Here is a 12642-nt window from a genome sequence, read left to right as displayed (position 1 = left end):
TCTGTCTGGACAGCAATTGTTACTCTCGAAAGTGCTAAGTCAAAAGGAACAACTATTACGTTGCAGAGGAATAACCGAGTAGTAGTAAATTTATTTATTTATTTATTTTTAGTTTTTATATACCGATGTTCCTGTATAATATACATATCACATGGAAATGAGGAAAAAGTAAAGAAACAGGATGAGAAATTTGTAGAAATAGAACAAAAAGTAACCCCAGATACAAAAAGTTCAAGTTAATTTAATTCAGGGTGATAAGGTACAAAGTAGAAATTTAGAAAAATTAGAAAATGAAGCGAGGTACTTAAATTTAAGGGTTAGCAATTTTCCATTAGTTAGACTTTCCTCTTTACAAGATGTATTAAAAATCCCAAGGGAAGCCTCTCCTCCTATATCAAAAATTTATTATTTAAAGTCAACTAATTTATTGGAGGATCAGGCATCTTCCTTAGTAGACATATCTCATGTACTGGAGTCTTCAAATGAAGAAGTAATAGGAAAAAAAGGAACTGTTCTTGTCAAATTTGTTTTCCCCTCAGATAGGGATACTGTTTTGAGATTATTTCTCAGAAACAGAATGAAAATATTTTATTATTATCAAATCTGGATTTTTCCAGATGTTACAAGGGCATCTCAAATCAGACGGAAGCAATTCCTTGAACTGAAAACATTGGCTGAACAATTGGGAATTCAAATATAGAAACATATAGAAACATAGCTGATAGCCATGTAAATGTCTAGTTAGATAGGAGAATAATAGATTTGTATATTTCGAGCCAGAAGATTTTAAAGTATTTTTGGAAGCGAAAATGATATTGGGGAATAAGTAGAGAGTTTAGTTATCGGTTTAGGAAGTAAGGAAGCAAAACCTTCAGTTCAGTTAAGTCTGATATATTTCCTCAAACATAGCTCTTCTAAGTGTGGTTGGATATCTGTTAGATTTCATGGTAAGAGGATATCAAAGTCGTAAGAATTGTTACTGGTTATGAATATGGAGATTGTATGATAATAGTTATGAGTACGACAGTAGATATCTGAAATTTTCGTGACAGTGTATGTCATGATATTGTATAAATTAATAAAAAATAAATTATATATAAAAAACAAAGTTTTGTTTGGAACAGCCCAGTCCTACAAGACTCTGGGACTGGTGCATGACTGTGTGCAGACTGTAAGTATACACCTGGCAGAGAGAAAGAGACCTCCACCCTGTAAGCCTCAGGGCCTGGGCGCCGAGCATTACCCCCCCCCCCACACACACACACACACAAACACGCGCACGCACACACGCACACGCATGCACACCCACCCACACACACCCACACATACACACACACGCACACCCACACACACACACACACGCACACACACACATACACACGCACGCGTGCACACACACACATACACACGCACACGCGCACCCACACACATACACACACACACCCACACACACACACATGCACGCGCACACACACACACATACACACGCACACGCGCACCCACACACATACACACACACACACATACACACGCGCACCCACACACATACACACACACACACATACACACGCACGCGTGCACACACACGCACACACATACACACACACACATACACACGCACACCCACACACATACACACACATACACATACACGCACACACACACATACACACGCACACGCGCACCCACACACATACACACACACACACACACACATACACACGCACACGCACGCACACACATACACGCACGCACACCCACACACACACACATACACACACACACGCACACACACACGCACACACATACACGCACGCACACACACACGAAGAATCCACACCCTGGAGTTGAAAGGACAGGTGATCGTGAACTGGGACTTTGCCCTGGGACTGAATGCTACCCCTGTACCCAATTTGGCTGCAACACCTGAAGCAGGGGGCTCCATTTATTTAAGAGTAGTTGCTCACATCTGTGCTCTTCCTGCTCCTGCTCAGTTTATCACAGGCTGAAGAGGACTCGGTGGGAGCACTCTCCCTGCCTCTCTCTTGGTGCTACCTCTAGGACGCGGATTACCCTGTGCGCTGACAATTCGCTGTCTCCTGATCTCTGCGCACAGGAAGATGTGGCCCTTACCCTCAGGAACACGGCCATCTGGGGCTCCTCCATGGCGTGAAGAGCGGCGTCCACCAGCTTGGACGCAGACTCCATGCGGTCACTATAGGAGCGCACCAGGGACTTCACGTGACTGCTTTTCTCGTCCTGCTCGTAGGTGACGCGCTGCGTCATGATTTTCTTCCTCTCCTCCAGGATGGCAAACATGCGATCAAACTTCTCGCCCAGCGCCTGCTTCTTTGCTTTGCAGTTCTCCTGACACAGAGTTCAAACAGCAGAATCGGCCTCAGGAACACTCAAATTATTTTATCAACAGCGTCTTGCTGAACAGGGAAGAGGTGGAGATGGTATTCAGCCCCACTTACCCGCCTGAGTGGCAGCGGCTAAATATCTGCACAGGATCAGCAGCCACCACTTACCCAGCTAAATAATTAAAAGGTTAAGTGACGGGCGGAGCAATTGGGGACTTAGAAAAGAGCAAAGCTACACAGACCCTCGCTACAGACTCCTCGCACACAGGGGGCTGCCCAGAAAGACAATGGAAGTTGGAGGGGTGCGGAGAAAGAAGGCCCAGGGCAGACATTTCCTGCTTGGTGCCTGCACCGCTCTCCTGCTCGCCCACTTCTGACGCCAGGGAAGGCCGCACATACCTCGATGTTCCTGTTTGCCCTCTGCAGGTTACTGATGAACAATTGGATTCTGTCGTTCGCAGCAACCAGGGCTCCAATGCCATCGGTCAGCTCGGACTGTGGGGGCAAAACAGAAGGCCTGGGGTCACTGGACTGCCAGCCCTCACCAGCCCAAGCTGACACTGTCTGCTAGCCTGGTTAAGCAGCTCCTTCACCTCTGCACTTTCAGCTTAGACGATCACTAATCAGTTCAGTGCACAGTAACTTGATTTGGGATGATCTAAACTGAATGCTATGTACTTAGGAGGGACATCCTATACGCTCCAAAGCATTACAGCCAGGATGCTGACCGCAAGATCCAGATCTGATCGTGTAAGCCCTGCATCGAGTGCCCATCGACCAAAGCATTCAGGTTACAATGTCCTCGATGCTTTCATCCCAGCAGAAGATCAGAGAACCAGTGTCTGTAAGTCGCAAGCTCTAAGTCTGTCCGGCCAGCTCTGATGCAGCATCAAACTTCAAGAGCTCAGTTACCATCTTAACTAAGCAAACAAGTCTGGGTTTAAGAAACAATTAAAAACGTACTTATCTATGCAAGCATGTTAGCATATTTGCTAGAACTCTTGTTGACCTGTAGCAATATTGTATAATTAATGTTTTATGTTTCTGTTATGTATTTTATGATTATGAATGTGAAAAAGCAGAGGGTGAATGTGAGAGAGTGCAGAGAGTGAGTGTGGGAGAGCACACAGGGTGAGAGTAAGAGAGTGCAGAGGGTGAATGTGAGGGAGTGCAGAGAGTGAATCTGGGAGAGTGCACAGGGTGAGAGTAAGAGAGTGCAGAGGGTGAATGTGAGGGAGTGCAGAGAGTGAATCTGGGAGAGTGCACAGGGTGAGATTAAGAGAGTGCAGAGGGTGAATGTGAGAGAGTGCAGAGAGTGAGTGTGGGAGAGTGCACAGGGTGAGTGCAAGAGAGTGCAGAGGGTGAATGTGAGAGAGTGCAGAGAGTGAGTGTGGGAGAGTGCACAGGGTGAGTGCAAGAGAGTGCAGAGGGTGAATGTGAGAGAGTGCAGAGAGTGAATCTGGGAGAGTGCACAGGGTGAGATTAAGAGAGTGCAGAGGGTGAATGTGAGGGAGTGCAGAGAGTGAATCTGGGAGAGTGCACAGGGTGAGAGTAAGAGAGTGCAGAGGGTGAATGTGAGGGAGTGCAGAGAGTGAATCTGGGAGAGTGCACAGGGTAAGAGTAAGAGAGTGCAGAGGGTGAATGTGAGGGAGTGCAGAGAGTGAATCTGGGAGAGTGCACAGGGTGAGAGTAAGAGAGTGCAGAGGGTGAATGTGAGGGAGTGCAGAGAGTGAGTGTGGGAGAGTGCACAGGGTGAGATTAAGAGAGTGCAGAGGGTGAATGTGAGGGAGTGCAGAGAGTGAATCTGGGAGAGTGCACAGGGTGAGAGTAAGAGAGTGCAGAGGGTGAATGTGAGAGAGTGCAGAGAGTGAATCTGGGAGAGTGCACAGGGTAAGAGTAAGAGAGTGCAGAGGGTGAATGTGAGGGAGTGCAGAGAGTGAATCTGGGAGAGTGCACAGGGTGAGAGTAAGAGAGTGCAGAGGGTGAATGTGAGGGAGTGCAGAGAGTGAGTGTGGGAGAGTGCACAGGGTGAGATTAAGAGAGTGCAGAGGGTGAATGTGAGGGAGTGCAGAGAGTGAATCTGGGAGAGTGCACAGGGTGAGATTAAGAGAGTGCAGAGGGTGAGTGTGAGTGAGTGCAGAGAGTGAGTGTGGGAGAATGCACAGGGTGAGATAAGAGAGTTTATTATTGTTTCATTATTCTTATGAATGTTTTGTTTTAATTTGCATAGGACACCAGATAATTTTATTTATTTATTTATTTATTTAGGGATTTTATATACCGATTTTCTTGATACAGATCAAATCAACTCGGTTTACATAGAACGATAGTACATTAACAGTAACTAGTCAAACCTCAAAAGAGGAGACAGATTAGGAGCAGAAGGTAAAAGTTACATTATAACAAGGGTGAATAACTTGGAATTGGAAATGAAGAGACAGATAATCAAAGTAGAGAGTTGGGGGTTGAAGCCAACCTCAGGAGAATAACTCTAGCATTATAACGTGATTATATGACATTCTGCTAGTTATTGAAGTACAGCTGATTGAATAATATCATAGTAGAATATAGTCTAGGAGACAGGAAAGGCTCTACCGAAAAGCCATGCATTTTAAAATAAACAAATAAATATAACCCTTGGTTTCCAGCGCTAACATTTCTCTTCCTATAACCTATTGCTAATAATCTAGGGTAGAAGATGGTTTAAGCTTTGTTATAAAAACCCGAAGTCTGCCACTGCTTCTGAATGCTCCTGTGCGTTTCTGCCTCTCTCTGCCCTCTGCACCCTCACCTTCTGCTTCTTGTAGATGTCCGAGAGGGGAGCCACCTCGCAGTCCTTGTGCTCCCCAAACACTTTGCAGAGAGAACAGGTGGGCAGGCCGCAGGTCACACAGTAAATATTAATCTTCTCCTCCTCGTGATCTTCACAGCTGGGCTGCTCCGTCTTCAGCAGAGACTGCGAGCTGAAGGGGAGAAGGAAGCCAAGAAGATGAAGATGTGCCCAGTGGTCCCTCCAGCCAGCATCAGATCCTCACGGGGAGCAGGGAAAACTCAAGCTTTGGAAAGGAAATGGAAGAAAACCAAACAAGGCTGACGTTGTTGTCTTTTCATTTAAAATAAATATCTTAGGATCCCTGGTGGCTTCTGGCCTGCCAGTTTATCTTGCAGAAGAGCAGCGGCTGGGGACAACAGACGGGGTAAGATATTGGAGAGGCAGGGGCTGGGAGAGAGCTGGGGCAGACCCTGTCGGGATCTTTGAAATAGTTTTGTTGCTGAGGGAATGGGACGGAACTGCACACCTGACACCATGTTTTATTGTTTTGCTTCTTTTGTTTTAAATATATGAAACAAAATAAAAAAAAACAAAAGGAAAGTAAAAAATGTGCCGTGCACAGTCCTAACCCAGAAGAGGGATGAAAGGCAATTTTCACAAAATATTGTTTCGTTTTTAAAATGAAACAAAAAAAACACAATAAAATTTCATTTGTTTTCATTTCTTTTTTTTTTTTCCAGGGTCCTTCTCATAGAGGTGGTCAATCCAAGGCTAGTGCCATTGTGGATTAACTGCTGTACAATAGCTAGAAGGGCCCTCCCTTTGGGTCAATCACAGCAGCAAGACAGGAATAACTGCAGCTCACTCCTGCCCCTAAAAATCTGCAAAGCCTATGCATGGGGCAGGGCATGGGAGGGATATTTTTATGGGGCTTCATATGCGCAGCGGAGGAGGAGGACTGCCAGAGATGATGCTTTGAGGGGGTTTTGTTTATTATTTTTCATTTTAAATAAAATTAAACAAAACCACAATGAAAAAGAAAACAAAGTGAAAAGAAATATCTGTAACAGAGAGCCACACACAGGACAGGACAGAATAAAACCAGAGAGGAAGCTTTGAGCCAGGACTGAGAAGGTTTAGGGTACATGGAATTTAATTTGCAAATGCTCCTATTACTGTTGCTGATTGATGCCTGATTGCTAATTGTCTACTGATTTCCAGCCCAAACCAGAAGTGGTACCACAGCACTGGATTTGCAAGAAGTAATTGTGATGACCTTAGCTGAGCGTGGGCAGGCTGGATGTTTCCAACAAGACCATTTCTGTGGGGATTACTTCAGAATTAGATAGAATGGGAACTGCTAAGAATAGATGGGCTGCTGCGGTCTTTATCTGCCATCATCTACAAAGCTACAGCGGACAGAAAACTGCTCTTAACTTTGAGCGCCATGTGACACTGAAATATTCCAATGAATTTAATCTTTGCTTGAATGATGCAGCCAGAGTCAGTGCACTCCCCACGGAGAGGTCATCGATTAAGACCAATGCGCACCAGGGGATATGGAAAACATTCACATTAAGGAGGAGGTCTCTATGCCAGCTGAAAGGGACATCCAGCAAAAATCCAAACAGGATATGCGTATATCAGAACTGGAGGCAGAATTCTGCCATTCAAAGGTTTGAATTCTGAATTCTGCCATTCAAAGGTCACAATTTGAAGCTCCAGGGAGGAAGATTCAGAACCAATGTCAGGAAGTATTTCTTCACGGAGAGGGTGGTGGATGCCTGGAATGCCCTTCCGGAGGAAGTGGTGAAGACCAGAACTGTGAAGGACTTCAAAGGGGCGTGGGATAAACACTGTGGATCCATTAAGTCAAGAGGCCGCCAATGAAGAGTAGGTGACTCGCCAGAATGATGGCTATTGACACAATACCCTTAGTCAATAAACATACACATGCTTACTGTGACTCCAACATCACTCTAAGCTTCAACAGCAAGAGGAAATGTGGAAAAAAGGATTCGCACTCACAAAGACGGGAGTAGCTGGCTTGTTACAGCGGTTACTACCCCAAACCAAATAACCAAATTACTACCTCCACCTTCCTCTATTCCTGATGCCTTTCAACTAGCTTGATCACTCCATTCTTATACTTCACTTTCAATGCATATCCAGCATAGTTCTCTGCTTCAACAGCAGGGGAGAAGAAAAACTGTTACTTCACACATCCAGCAGAGCTCTCTGCTTAAACGGCAGGGGAGAAGAAAAACTGATACTTCACGCATATCCAGCATAACTTCAACGGCAGGGGAGAAGAAAAAAGGGTTCGCACTCACAAAGCGGGGAGTAGCTGGCTTGTTACGGCGGTTACTACCCCAAACCAAATGTGCCTGATACTTCACTCTCGACGCATATCCAGCATGGCTCTCTGCTTCAACGGCAGGGGAAAAGAAAAACTGATACTTCACGCATATCCAGCATAACTTCAACGGCAGGGGAGAAGAAAAAAGGATTCACACTCACAAAGCGGGGAGTAGCTGGCTTGTTACGGCGGTTACTACCCCAAACCAAATGTGCCTGATACTTCTCTTTCGATGCATATCCAGCATGGCTCTCTGCTTCAACGGCAGGGGAGAAAAAAAACTGATACCTCACGCATATCCAGCATAGCTCCCTGCTTCAACGGCAGGGGAGAAGATAAACAACCAATAAGGGCTGTATAACATAATCTGGGTAAAAACAAATAAGCATGGGTGTAGCTTGCTTATTGCGGCGGTTACTACCCCTACTACCCCTAACTAATCAAGCTAGATATTTCACTTGGATGCAGCTCCATCACTGCTCTCTACATTAATGGTGGGGGTGGAAGGGAAATAGAACCAAAGAGCTAAGAGAAACAGATAAGTATGAGAGAAAAAATGAGGGAAGCTTGCTGGGCAGACTGGATGGGCCATTTGGTCTTCTTCTGCCGTCATTTCTATGTTTCTATGTTTCCTTCAGTCTGGTCCAAGACTCCCTTTGCAGGCTGCAGCCGTGTGTCCATTCAGTGTCCCCATGTATGTGTGTCTGCTCCAAGACTCTCTTTGCATGCTGCAGCCGTGTGTCCATTCAGTGTCCCCATGCATGTGTGTCTGCTCCAAGACTCCCTTTGCATGCTACAGACGTGTGTGTCTATTCAGTGTCCCCATGTATGTGTGTCTGCTCCAAGACTCCCTTTGCATGCTGCAGACGTGTGTGTCTATTCAGTGTCCCCGTGCATGTGTTTCTGCTCCAAGACTCCCTTTGCATGCTGCAGACGTGTGTGTCCATTCAGTGTCCCCGTGCATGTGTTTCTGCTCCAAGACTCCCTTTGCATGCTAGACATGTGTGTCCATTCAGTGTCCCCATGTATGTGTGTCTGCTTGGTGACTCCCTTTGCATGCTGCAGATGTGTGTGTCCATTCAGTGTCCCCATGTATGTGTGTCTGCTCCAAGACTCCCTTTGAATGCTGCCTGTGTGTCTCTCTCTGTCTTCTCTTGTGAGCGTTACAATTTTAACTCTGCTCTGTCTCCCTCTCTGGCTCCTGTGTGTACATTTCTGCTCGGTGACTTCCTTAAGATGCTGTCTGTCTGCCTCTGCTATCTCCTCCTGTGGGTGTTGCTCAGCTTAATGACTCTCTTCAGGTTCTGCCTTTGTGCCTGTTCTACCTCCCCGTGTAATGTTGTGTATGTATCTCTATTCCATGATTCCTTATGGATGCTGTATACGTGCATCTATGCTTAGTCACCTCTGTGTGTAAATTTCTGCTCTGTGTCCTCCCCTTTGGATGCTGCCTGTGTAGTGCTGCTCTATCTCTCCCCTGTGTATGTTGTGTGTTTGGTTCTGCTCTGTGTCTCCCCCTGTGGGTGCTGCCTGTGCATTGCTGTTCTGTCTGCCCCTGTGTGTGTATTGCTGCTCTCTCTCCCCCCTGTGTATGTTGTGTGTTTGTTTCTGCTCTGTGTCTCCCCCTTTGGGTGGTGCCTGTGCATTGCTGTTCTGTCTGCCCCTGTGTGTGTATTGCTGCTCTATCTCCCCCCTGTGCATGTTGTGTGTTTGTTTCTGCTCTGTGTCTCCCCCTGTGGGTGCTGCCTGTGTATTGCTGCTCTCTCTCCCCCTGTGGGTGTATTGTGTGTTTGTTTCTGCTCTGTGTCTCCCCCTGTGGGTGCTGCCTGTGCATTGCTGTTCTGTCTGCCCCTGTGTGTGTATTGCTGCTCTCTCTCCCCCCTGTGTATGTTGTGTGTTTGTTTCTGCTCTGTGTCTCCCCCTGTGGGTGCTGCCTGTGCATTGCTGTTCTGTCTGCCCCTGTGTGTGTATTGCTGCTCTATCTCCCCCCTGTGTATGTTGTGTGTTTGTTTCTGCTCTGTGTCTCCCCCTTTGGGTGCTGCCTGTGTAGTGTGGCTCAGTTTTAATTAGAATCACACAGGATCTGATTTACTAAACATTTTTCCCATAGACAAAGGATAAAAGACTTAGTGAACCAGGCCCCCAGTGAGAGCAGAGAAGAAAGGTCAGGGTTGCCTTTTTTGGAGGAATCGTGAGGCTGCTCTGGGAGTGCAGTTAGATAGGCAGAAATAAAAGTCAACAAGCTAGCTGTAGGTGAGAATCGTTTCACTAAAGTTTGTCCACTACAGTTTGCTTTCAAGGAATAGAGAAATAGTGTCACAGGCCTCTGAGTCCTCTTCCTACTCCAAAGCAGCACTGTACAGAGAGACCTAAGAGACAGTCCCTGCTCCGTGGAGCTTACAAGCTGATCAAGGCCTCCCCGAGTGCTCAGGTGGAGTGGTTTGCAAGGGAGGAAGCCGGATGGGCTCCAGGGCATGGAGCTCACTGCAGGGGGATCCCTCGCCCAGAAGACTTTCAGTGTCATTTTGTTTCCAAGAAACTTCCTTTGAGAGGCAGAATTTTACAGGGAACAGGGACCTTCTCGGGTCGGCGCAGAGTTAAAATGCTCCAAACAAGATCTGTTAAAGGATAAAATAGAAGCAGATGCCCCAGCCCTCGCTTTACCTGTCAGGTGCTCTCGCCGACTCCTGCTTGTAAATATCGATGATGTTTTCCACCAGCAGGTTCCTCTGCAGCCCATAGACCCCGTGTCTGTCCAGGACCACCTCGTGGCGACAGGATGGGCAGCGAAACCGCCCGCCGGAGCCCACTGCTGTCCCCCGAGACTGAAAGAGAGATGACTTGTAGTCAGAGGTGAATGAGGGCAGGAGTCCCGGGTCCCCAGGCCTTCAGCAATCAGTTTAGCAGAAGATGCCTGTCTGCTGTTTCTACCAGGAAAGGAGGATAAAGGCCTAGGATGAGGCTGAGGGTGGTCGGAGGCTGGGATTTGCTAACGCGTGAGCACTCTGCGTGCTTCCCAGCAAACCCGGGGTATTGCATCAACCAGGCAGGCGCAGGCATGGGACCCACCCTGGGGAGCAGAGGGCAGCTGCAGAGATCTCTCTGACTGGGCTTCAAGTGCAGTACAAGGAAATGTCTTGCACAAATTTATTTATAACTGGAAAGAAAATCTCTTGGCAAGTGGCACTCTAGAATCAGAAAGAATATTCTTCTTTATAAAGTCATTGCTTCTTAGCAGGAAGACAACGTGAGCGTAGTCTTTAAGACACATTCAGGCTGATGCAGTAAAGCAGGCTCGGCTGAGCGCACTGATTTCCCGCTGTTGGACATGCGTCCACTACCCCCTATACAATAAGGGGTTCAGCGCGTCCAACCCCCCCACAAAACTAATAGCGCTCATCACGTGCAAATGCATATTGATGAGCCTATTAGCTATGTGCCCAGGATACAAAAAGCAAATGTGCACCCCGTCCTCACATTTTATGCTCAGAATTTAACGCCTGCCCAAGGGCAGGCGTTAAATTCTGAGCAGCCCGAAAACGTGTACAGAAAAGCAGAGAACACCGTGCCAATATTAAGTCAGAGGATCCAAAAGCTTAAAAAAATTAAAAAATATATATAAAAAGATTTTTTTAAAAACCCCACAAGGGTTTTTTAAAAAAACTCCACCGACAGCCCCTTCTGCTGGGCATCCGCTGTTCTCCCTAGCGCCTCCTTTTCAGCGCGAGCTCTCAGTTAAATGCTGTATCGGGCGCCCAGGAGAGGCGACCGGGCCCATGTTAGGAAAGCGGACGCTCAACACCGAGCTCCTTCAGTGTCGTCCTGATTGCACTGAGGAGAGGAGAACATAGAGGAGGACCAGAGAGAGCCCTGCCCCTTCCATTAGATAAATCTGGCATTGTCAGAAGGTCATGAGCCCTGTGGCAGCAGGGTGGCCTCGCTCCTCCTTGAGTCTGTGGCACTGAGCCAGGTGGACGATTTCGTGGAGGACCACACAGCACTGAATCAACTCCAAGACGGTTTTAGAAACAAAGCCTGCCAGCTGCTATTTACATGTAAAACGCTGTGATCTGAGCAAAAACTGCACCACGGACTTGACATCAGGGTGTGCAGGCAGAAAATTAAATTTGATTTCATTGCATTACTTTGGGGCAAGGTTTTATCCAAATTTCTTTTTGTTTGGGGAATTTTATCAATTTTTTGTTTCAGCAAACGGTGCAGATTATTTGTCAAAACACACGAAAAACAAAAAAAAAATGCAAATCTCAGAGGGGTTTTTTTTTTTTGCTTCACTTGAAAAGAAAATGAAAGAAATGGAGGGTGTTTTGTTACATTTTTCCATTTTGTTTTCAAACACACGAACGTCCCTGCTTACGCTGTGCTGGAATATTATCGTTGGACCATAGAGGACCCCTTGGCTTTCATGAACCAATCTCCAAACCTTAGGCAAAGGAAAGGAAGCTGTGGAAGTGACAAAGTGAGGGCCTGCAGTACAGGAGACCCGATATAAAAACACATAAAACCCTTTTCTCCATCTTTGAAACAAAGATTAGGAGGAGCTGGAAAGCGCAGGAGAAGCTGACGCACCTGAAAGACGTCGTTGGAGCACTTTCGGCACAGGTTGTGCTGGCAGGGCAGGATCACCACAGGTTTGGTGAACACCTCCAGGCAGATGGGGCAAATGAGCTGGCGCTCCAGGCTGTCCATGGTGTGGGTGTCCCTGGCAAACTTCTCGTACTCCATTCGGACAGACATGTCCGGGAAAAGAGGGGCAAATCCTCCCGCGGCAGGCAGCTCGCTCCCCGCACAGTATGGGAGCAGGGAGGCGGCCGTCAGGCACATTAGAGCCAGGCTGCGGCTCCCTAGGGTTCTGCCTCGCTCCATATTTAAGGCTCCGGGAATGTGATGTGCTAGAGGTTTCCAGTTATCAGGTTTCCATGAAAGGTAGGAGGGGACGCTGGGCTGCCTGTAAGCGACCACGCAGGGAAGAGCATGGCAGCTTCTTACCTGAGCTGATGCACGTGGGGTGCGGGCCCCGGGAGCGCGTTTATCACCCGAGCTGATGCACGCGGGGTGCGGGCCCCGGGAGCGCGTTTATCACCCGAGCTGATGCACGCGGGGTGCGGGCCCCGGGAGTGCGTTTATCA

General features: G+C 47.3%; 1 protein-coding gene across 1 annotated transcript in view; it reads right to left on the bottom strand.

The window, feature by feature from the left end:
- The window catches only part of LOC115097821 (tripartite motif-containing protein 54-like), a 38025-nt gene extending 25684 nt beyond the window's left edge, over positions 1-12341 (bottom strand). The window contains exons 1-5 of the mRNA XM_029613908.1: positions 12083-12341; positions 10160-10320; positions 5155-5326; positions 2763-2858; positions 2134-2367 (exon numbers count right to left, since the gene is read on the bottom strand). Coding sequence (XP_029469768.1) covers positions 2134-2367; positions 2763-2858; positions 5155-5326; positions 10160-10320; positions 12083-12337 — 918 coding nt within the window. The 5' untranslated portion in view covers positions 12338-12341. The remainder of the gene's footprint in view (positions 1-2133; positions 2368-2762; positions 2859-5154; positions 5327-10159; positions 10321-12082) is intronic.
- Positions 12342-12642: the final 301 nt, after the last annotated feature.

This window comes from Rhinatrema bivittatum, chromosome 8 (assembly GCF_901001135.1).
Source record: "Rhinatrema bivittatum chromosome 8, aRhiBiv1.1, whole genome shotgun sequence".
Lineage (NCBI taxonomy): Eukaryota > Metazoa > Chordata > Amphibia > Gymnophiona > Rhinatrematidae > Rhinatrema > Rhinatrema bivittatum.
Note: the sequence above shows the minus strand (reverse complement) of the source record. Positions and strands in the feature narration are given on the sequence as shown.